This window comes from Hippocampus comes, unplaced genomic scaffold, assembly GCF_001891065.2.
Source record: "Hippocampus comes isolate QL1 unplaced genomic scaffold, H_comes_QL1_v1.1 scaffold623, whole genome shotgun sequence".
Lineage (NCBI taxonomy): Eukaryota > Metazoa > Chordata > Actinopteri > Syngnathiformes > Syngnathidae > Hippocampus > Hippocampus comes.
This window is the reverse complement of record NW_017805336.1, coordinates 76,011-85,791: the sequence shown is the minus strand read 5'-3', so window position 1 is coordinate 85,791 and position 9,781 is coordinate 76,011. Positions and strand designations below refer to the sequence as shown.

Sequence of the window (9,781 nt, the reverse complement as noted above, 5' to 3'; positions counted from 1 at the left end):
GGCACTCCACCCTTTTTTGACTGAGGACTACGGTCTCAGATTTGAAGGTGGTGATTTTCATCCCAACCAGTTCAAACTCTGTGGCGAACTGCCCCAGTGAGTGTTGGGATCACGGCTTCAAGAAGCCATCAGTACCACATTATCTGCAAAATGGAGAGATGCAATACTGAGGCCACCAAACCAGACCCCCTCAACGCCTCGACTGGGACCAGAACCAGTGAGAAAGGGCAGCCATGGCAGAGTCCAACACTGACTGGAACCAAATTCAACTTACTACTGGCAGTGCGGACCAAACTCAACGGTGGTAGAGGGACCGAACAGCCCGTACAAGGGGGCTTAGTACTCCTGAAGCACCCGCCCAGATCACTACCTGAGGGACACGGTGGAACGCCTTCTCTCAGTCTACATGAACACAGATTGGTTGGGCGAACTCCCATACCCCTTTGAGAACTGTGCTGTGGGTGTAGAGCTGGTCCACTGTTCCACGGTCGGGAATAAAACCATATTGCTCCTCTTGAATCAAAGATTCGACCTTCCGACGGACCCTCCTCTCCAGCACCCTTGAATAGACCTTACCAGTGAGGCTGAGGAGTGTGATTCCGCTGTCGTTGGAACACACTCCCCGGTCCACATTTTTGAAAAGAGGGACCACCACCCCGGTCTGCCAATCCAGAGGCACTGTCCCCGTTGCACTGTATCTGATGTTGTTGAGGTGTGTCAACCAGGCAAGCCCCAATATATCTCATCCACCTCTGGGGCTTTGCCAACAAGGATCTTTGTTACCACATCGGTTACTTCAACCCCAGACATAGGAGAGCCCACCTCAGAGTCTCCAGGTTCTGTTTCCTCAATGGAAGGAATGTCGGTGAAATGGAGGAGGTCTTCAGAGTATTCTGACCACTGACTCACAACGTCCCGAGTCGAGGTCAGCAGCACCCCATCTATACTATACAAAGTGTTAATGGTGCACTGCTTTCCTCTCCTGTGACGCCGGAGGGTAGACCAGAATTTCTTTAAAGCCTTCTGTAAGTCATTTTCCGTGGCCTCGCTGAACTCCTCCCACACCTGAGTTTTTGCGTCAGCGACCGGCAAAGCTGCATCCCGCTTGGCCTGCCAGTACCTGTCAGCAGTTTCCGGTGTCCCACAGACCAGAAAGGCCGGATAGGATTCAGCTCAATGGCATCCCTTACCACTGGCGTCCACCAGTGGGTTCAGGGATTGCCGGCATGACAGGCACTGACCACCTTAATACAAAACATCTTTATTTATAGAGTGCTTTCACAACAGCTACAGCTGTAACAAAGCGTTTTACAAAACAGTCAACATACAATAACAAAATAAAATAACACATAAGAAAGCGCTGTATAAATAAAGATTTATTGTATTGTATAAAATAAAACATGGACAGTCATGCAATCTTAACCATTTTGTTGCATACACTTTGTTGTTTGAAGCAGTTCAAGATGAAAGAGAAGAGAATCTTTCCTTTCACCAGTGAATCAGAGATGTCATGCTCTAAAGGTACACACGTCGGCTACAAGCTAAGTTTGAAAGTAAAAAAGAAGCTGTAGCGTCCATTGATGAAAAAAAAAAGAGCTTGGTTCACTTCTACTGTCCGATGTAAATTCATTTCAATTCCAAGCTCCATGTTAAACTCCCCACAAAATACAACTGATTAAATGGGGATATTCACAAAAAAAAACAAAAAAACCCTAAACTAAAAACATGATTGTGTGTTCATCTGACGCCCAGAGCAAGCTGTCGTCAGTTCTCGTGCTAAGGTGCTGTTGGCAAAACATCTCTTCCTTACTTGGACAAAAAGTGTACAGTGTTCAGCTCGCACCTGTCTCTTTCAATAGTCCTTCAGGCACTTTAAAGCACTTCAATCCAGAGTAAGTTAGTTAACGCAGAAGATGGAGATCATGGCATGTGTGTTAATTAACAACAAATAAAATCAAACATGTCTCACTGAAGTGTAATATTTGGAACGTGGATGGATGTGATGAGAGGAGACACCCAACTGCTTTTCCAAACAGATACAAAGGCCAAAAATGTCTGACCAAAGCCAGGTACACAACAGTAAAATACGTCCCACTCCCGTATAATCACTTAAGTTGCTTTTGTGAATTAAAAGTTTTCATCTTTATTGTTGTCATTACACAGTTAAAGTACACCCGGAATCAATTTGCAAATGGCATACAAGGGTGGGGGCACACAACCGTTCGGTCAAAACAAGGAAATGTGAAGGTTGATACTCCTTTCTTGTAGGAAGACCTCAGGACAAATACCACCACTGCCACCATCAAGTGTGTCTTTTTTCCCACGCAGCTGAGTTAAGTGACCTTTCAGTTCCGCAGAGCAGCCAGCCTGCAACATGAAAAAGATGGTAAAGCTTAAAGTGCAAAAAATAAGAAATCGGGAAAAAATAAAAAGTTAATTTCAAACCAGAAACAAGAGGAGAACATCTTCATTCAAATCAAATTAATTCAGTCGACCTCAAAAACCTTTGGTAAATTATTATTGTCATGTAACAAAGAACTGAACATATACCGCCAAGATGTACAGTTGGGCTCATACGGTAAGTTTACATTCCCTGTTAAAATTTGTAAAATACAGTTTTGGCGGTTTATTCATTTTAAATATGCCTGAAAAGGGAACTTGTTATTATTATTTTCTTTACTGGTATGCTTTGTTTCATGAATGTCCTTGGCTGTGAAATAGCTTATATGTTGCAGCTTCGAGACACAAAGAACTAAGGGGTTGTCTTGAAAGTAGATATTTTATTTTTCAAACTCCTAAAAAATACAAGCACGTCCCCCCTTCTGCACCGTGCCTCCTCTGCTCTAGTCGGTTCAAGAGGTGTTCAAAATCCACCTCAGAAAAACGTTAATTCGTGATACCTTCAATGGCAATAAGAAAAATCTGTGAAATGCAACAATACAGAAAATCCAGCAAAACATTTCAATCCATCCGTCCACTTTCTACCGCTTATCCAGGGTCGGGTCGGGTCAACAGCTTTAGCAGCGAAGCCCAGACTTCCCTCTCCCCAGCTACTTGTTCCAGCTCTTCCCGGGGGATCCCAAGGCCTTCCCAGGCCAGCTGGGTGACATAGTCTCTCCAGCGTGTCCCGGGTCGTCCCCCGGGGTCTCCTGCCAGTGGGACATGCCCGGAACACCTCACCAGGGAGGCGTCCAGGAGGCATCCTAATCAGATGCCCAAGCCACCTCATCTGCCTCCTCTCCACATGGAGGAGAAGCGGCTCGACTCTGAGCCCCTCCCGGATGACCGAGTTTCTCACCTCATCTCTAAGGGAGAGCGCAGACACCCTGCGGAGAAAACTCATTTCGGCCGCTTGTATCCGGGATCTCGTTCTTTTGGTCACGACCCATAGCTCATGACCATAGATGAGTGTTGGAACGTAGATCGACCGGTAAATTGAGAGCTTCACACTTTGGCTCAGCTCCTTCTTTACCACGACAGACCGATACAAAGTCCGCATCACGGCAGAAGCTGCACCGATCCGCCTGTCGATCTCTCGCTCCCTCCTGCCCTCACTCGTGAACAAGACCCCAAGATACTTAAACTCCTCCACTTGGGGCAAGATCTCATCCCCGACCCGGAGAGGACATTCCGCCCTTTTCCGACTGAGGACAATTGTTTCAGATTTGGAGGTGCGCTTCACACTCAGCTGCAAACTGCTCCAGTTTGAGTTGGAGATCCCGGCTTGAAAAAGCCAAGATATCGTCTGCAAAAAGCAGAGATGCAATACTGAGGCCACGAAACTGGACCCCCTCAAGCCCTTGGCTGCACCTAGAAATTCTGTCCACAAAATGTGACCTCTATAAAAGGCTAACTGGGGCGAAACTTCAAAGAAAATGTAAAAAAAAAGAAAAAAAAAAAAGCATATTGTTTGATTTTTCAAGGGATTTTTTTTTGTAGGCCTGTTACATACGTCATCAAATTTTTGTAGTCTAGGTTTGACTGGTGGGAACTAGTGAGACATTTTTCAAAAACTCCACAATAAACTAATGAAATATTGATGATTTTGCCAGAATGATGTGTTTGCAAAGTTTCATGAGTTTTCGTGCATTTAGACCCTCAAAATTAGTGTTGTCTTCTTGGCGAATTGCACTCTTCCTAGCAAATATCAACTAGAGCTGGTTAACCTGCTCGGAGATAAACATCAAAGAAAAAAAACATTTATCTCCTGTAGCCAGTAGGTGGCATTACCACTACGATGGAAAAAAAAAGTTTGTAACGTATTCATGTCTAGACTTTTATCAAACAAGTGACAGAAGATAGGATAATCTGGGTGAAGTTTGTGACCATATGTGAGGGTAGGACTGTAGATCGACTGGTAAATCAAGAGCTTCGACTTTCGCCTCAGCTTCTTCTTCACCATGACAGACCGATCCAGAGTCCTCATCACAGCAGACAGCTTGTCTATCTCACACTCCCTCTACCCTCAGTCGTGAACAAGACCCCAAGATACTTAAACTCCTCCACTTGGGGCAAGATATCTCATCCTCGACCTGAAGAGGGCACTCCACCCTTTTTTGACTGAGGACTACGGTCTCAGATTTGAAGGTGGTGATTTTCATCCCAACCAGTTCAAACTCTGTGGCGAACTGCCCCAGTGAGTGTTGGGATCACGGCTTCAAGAAGCCATCAGTACCACATTATCTGCAAAATGGAGAGATGCAATACTGAGGCCACCAAACCAGACCCCCTCAACGCCTCGACTGGGACCAGAACCAGTGAGAAAGGGCAGCCATGGCAGAGTCCAACACTGACTGGAACCAAATTCAACTTACTACTGGCAGTGCGGACCAAACTCAACGGTGGTAGAGGGACCGAACAGCCCGTACAAGGGGGCTTAGTACTCCTGAAGCACCCGCCCAGATCACTACCTGAGGGACACGGTGGAACGCCTTCTCTCAGTCTACATGAACACAGATTGGTTGGGCGAACTCCCATACCCCTTTGAGAACTGTGCTGTGGGTGTAGAGCTGGTCCACTGTTCCACGGCATAAAACCATATTGCTCCTCTTGAATCAAAGATTCGACCTTCCGACGGACCCTCCTCTCCAGCACCCTTGAATAGACCTTACCAGTGAGGCTGAGGAGTGTGATTCCGCTGTCGTTGGAACACACTCCCCGGTCCACATTTTTGAAAAGAGGGACCACCACCCCGGTCTGCCAATCCAGAGGCACTGTCCCCGTTGCACTGTATCTGATGTTGTTGAGGTGTGTCAACCAGGCAAGCCCCAATATATCTCATCCACCTCTGGGGCTTTGCCAACAAGGATCTTTGTTACCACATCGGTTACTTCGACCCCAGACATAGGAGAGCCCACCTCAGAGTCTCCAGGTTCTGTTTCCTCAATGGAAGGAATGTCGGTGAAATGGAGGAGGTCTTCAGAGTATTCTGACCACTGACTCACAACGTCCCGAGTCGAGGTCAGCAGCACCCCATCTATACTATACAAAGTGTTAATGGTGCACTGCTTTCCTCTCCTGTGACGCCGGAGGGTAGACCAGAATTTCTTTAAAGCCTTCTGTAAGTCATTTTCCGTGGCCTCGCTGAACTCCTCCCACACCTGAGTTTTTGCGTCAGCGACCGGCAAAGCTGCATCCCGCTTGGCCTGCCAGTACCTGTCAGCAGTTTCCGGTGTCCCACAGACCAGAAAGGCCGGATAGGATTCAGCTCAATGGCATCCCTTACCACTGGCGTCCACCAGTGGGTTCAGGGATTGCCGGCATGACAGGCACTGACCACCTTAATACAAAACATCTTTATTTATAGAGTGCTTTCACAACAGCTACAGCTGTAACAAAGCGTTTTACAAAACAGTCAACATACAATAACAAAATAAAATAACACATAAGAAAGCGCTGTATAAATAAAGATTTATTGTATTGTATAAAATAAAACATGGACAGTCATGCAATCTTAACCATTTTGTTGCATACACTTTGTTGTTTGAAGCAGTTCAAGATGAAAGAGAAGAGAATCTTTCCTTTCACCAGTGAATCAGAGATGTCATGCTCTAAAGGTACACACGTCGGCTACAAGCTAAGTTTGAAAGTAAAAAAGAAGCTGTAGCGTCCATTGATGAAAAAAAAAGAGCTTGGTTCACTTCTACTGTCCGATGTAAATTCATTTCAATTCCAAGCTGTGACTACCAGTTCCAAATACGCATCCTCATCCTTGGATCCACAAGCCATCCATCCAACCACACCAGCACAGACTGTCCAACAGCGCCAAAATCTCCGCTAAACAAAACATGGCTGTAAAAAAATGTTGCCCATTACAGGCGCAAAAAACACAAGCGGCCCAGTGCTGTCCAGCGGGGACGGGCAAATAAGCGTCGACATTCCTACCAATCAAAATCAGTGCTGGTACATGCGCGCTGCCGAGAAAGCGCAACCACCAAGCACATATTCTTCTTTGATGAATGTTGTGGCCAAAAACGCTGAAAACAGTATACACTGGGTTCACACGAAGTACAGGCGCTCCCCGATTTACGAACATTCATGTTACGAACAACGGTACATACGAACATTTTTGCGGGTACAGTTATGTTGAAAAATGTTCTCAGACAGAGATGCTGTAAGTTAGATTTTGTATTGCGCGCCTTTTTCCGAGTACTGTAGTACTTCTTTCCGCCGCTAATACCGACGTGAGGCGCTGTGAGAGGAGGAGGAGGAGGAGGAGGAGGAAACGCCTGTCCCCATGAAGAAGTTTGAGATGGAACTCTTGGCCGAGGGGTTTTTGCTCATAGATAAAGCCATCGCACACTTCGAGCAGCAAGACCCAAATATTGAACGTTGCACAAAAGTTGCAAATCAAATGAATGATGCCATACAGTGCTACTGCATCATTTATGATGAGAAAAAGAAGAAAACTGCAATCGTCCATCATCTCCTTAAGCTTTCGAGTACATCTTCCAAAAGCAAGTTCAACTTCATTTTATTATACTTATATAAACCTTAAACATACTTATATAAGCCTTAAACATACATTCCATACAAAATATAGCACTGAAGCAACTTACGAACGAATTCAGCTAACGAACAATCCTACGGAACGTAACTCGTTCATTAGCTGGGGAGCGTCTGTAACAGCAAACACCGTGTGACAAAACAAAACAAAAAAACCAAAAAAAAAAAAAAAAAAAAAAAATCGATGCGGAAAATGTGTTACAGTTGTATCTCGGTTTTCGACCATAATCCGTTTCAGAAGGCTGTTCAAAAACCGATTTGTTCAAAAACCGAAACCGCGCTCTTTTAAAAAAAATTATCTTGATTGAACACGTTTGCTCACAATGGAATGCTACACGAGGAAGTGCCCCTTCCTTGTCTACCCGAGGAAGTGTCACTTCCTCGTGTAAGGAAGGCGGGAGGAGTCAAGTGGCGCATTCAAATGCGCTCAGTTTGGTCGAGAACTGATTTTCGGTCGTAATCCAAGGCATAAAAAATTGATTTGGTCAAGAACAGAGACGTTCGAAAACCGAGGTTTGACTGTATTTTGTTTTTAGAACTTCCTGACAGCCATCACCATGAACAAAGTCAGCAATAAATTCAAAATAATTAAATTCGCATTGAACTGCAACTGTGATTTAATGATAAATAACCATTGTGTTACAACAGAATTGTTTGCATGCATGTGTGAGTGTTAATTGCATCGTGTATGTTGTTTTGTACCAATTTGTCCACGCATGACCATCGTAAAGAAAAGCGGTTCAGAATTTGGATGATGTGTTGTGTTAACCACTCCCCTCTGCACATGGCGATGGTTGTGTATGCATTGACGCACAACGGCCAGCGATATGAACTATTCCTGAATCGCGTTTTGTAGATCCACATACATTATGTTCATTGAATGAATTTTTATAAATCCACAAAGAGATGGGTACACTCAACAAAGACGCATGTTCCGACCGAAATAGTATAGTCTCGCCAGCCCATTCAAATGAATAGACCGGCGACGCATGGGCTGCTTCTATATTTTTAGAAACAAGCTCTGCCATTTTATGCATTTGTAATTTTTAATTTATAAATATGGTTGCGTAATGTTATAAACCACACTATATGTGTACCATTCATACAGACAGTGAACTCGGAAGTTTATTTCTTGCTTGTGTGCTGTTTAGCCAGGAGCGGTTGCGTGTCTCCCTCAGTGGCTCTGTTTGTGTCCTTCCTCATTCTCACCTGTTGCAATGTCATTATCTGCTGGTTTTAACTGTCGATCAACGCCAAACTTGAAAGGAGAAATGTGGTTGGTTGAATTGAGATTTACATGGAACACAAGCGTGGCAAGGTCACATCACTGATATTGTCCTCATTTCGATATTAATATACTGAACGTTCATGTCTGGATTTTGATACGATAAAGATATATCGCCCAGCTCTAATCTAATTTATGAATTTACAGGTATATGAGAGACAGAGAGAAACAATGAATATGGAATAATGCTTCTTTTTGTAACTTAATGGTAACCATGCATGTGTAGCGAGCAAAAAACAGCAAGTTCCCCTCACGAATACTGACCGTCTGGAAAGCTGGTCTTCCTTCTCTTGGCTGCGTGAACTTTCTGCACCCACTGAGGTGGCTCCTGCAGGCAATTTGCTGAGTTGGTCCATCACCTCCAGGCCACTTTCCTCCGCTATTTGGTGGATCAAGTCATCCACCTGTTCTTGTGGTGTTGTCAGTGTCATTGCAGAGCTCATGGAGTCCTCCATTACCTGGTGTTGTGAAAAGAAACACAAATTGAACTAGACATAACCAGAGGTCCTCAAAAGCCTTGAGTGGAACGTCTGCAAAGATAGTTAAAAAGCACACCAAAATGCTTGATCACAGCACAGACAAGAAACAAAAGGCTGTACAGAGGCACTAACTTACTGAGGTGTGGACATCAAGGTTCTGGACTTGGCTTTCAAATTTATCCATGACAGCAGAGACCTTTTGAAGATCCATAGAATTCAGCGCTTTGTCAAGAGCCTTGGTCACCTGGCTCATGTTTTTAGTCACCTGTGAGAGAAAGCATATGTAGGATGTATTATTATTATTATTTCTATCTGTCAAAAACACAAATATAACAAAAGCTGTGAGCAACTGTAATGGGCCCCCGCGGCCCTGGCCACGTTGGGATACTGGCATGATGGGGGACTGGCACAATAGAATTGGAATTTTGGGAAAATGGCACAATAAACCTTGAAACACAGGGGTCTCAACCTCAACTTATGCAGTGGTCGCTGGAGATAGATTCTGGGTGTGCCCGGGAGATATGGCCTAAAATGCATATTACGCTGTATCAACTGCATCCCTTTACATCAGTGGTCCTCAACTAGAAATGCTGTAGGTCCACTTTTTTTTTTTTTTTTAATAAGACCAAGGTCCGGTCCCATGCACGGCGGTCATGGGGAGCAGGGCTATATGCCCATTTAGTATGGTTAAGCCAAGCTTATACAAATCAACACTCCTCACAACCAACCAATAATGGGGTGCATGAAAATAACAATTATTCACTTTGCCAGTACACAGCAAATAATGAGAGGTATTGTGTTGAGGCACAGGAACTCTTTTATTTTGTTAAGTTGTGCCTGCTTAATAATAGAAATAGCCCTTTTAGGGAAATAAGACAATTTTTACTTTAACTTTGTGAAACAGTAGCTGTCTTTTTTTCCCTTAATTTAACAAAACAATTTAACAAAATACTCATTTTACCAAAATAAATACTAAACATGAAAACAAAAATATCCTTTTCATTTGTACAAT

The 9,781-nt window shown here is 44.2% G+C and overlaps 1 protein-coding gene across 1 annotated transcript in view; it reads right to left on the bottom strand.

The window, feature by feature from the left end:
• Positions 1-1,699: 1,699 nt before the first annotated feature.
• chmp1a (charged multivesicular body protein 1A) overlaps positions 1,700-9,781 on the bottom strand; it is an 18,772-nt gene continuing 10,690 nt past the window's right edge. The window contains exons 5-7 of the mRNA XM_019871733.1: positions 8,906-9,034; positions 8,555-8,748; positions 1,700-2,367 (exon numbers count right to left, since the gene is read on the bottom strand). Of these exons, the coding sequence (XP_019727292.1) occupies positions 2,346-2,367; positions 8,555-8,748; positions 8,906-9,034 (345 nt within the window). The 3' untranslated portion in view covers positions 1,700-2,345. The remainder of the gene's footprint in view (positions 2,368-8,554; positions 8,749-8,905; positions 9,035-9,781) is intronic.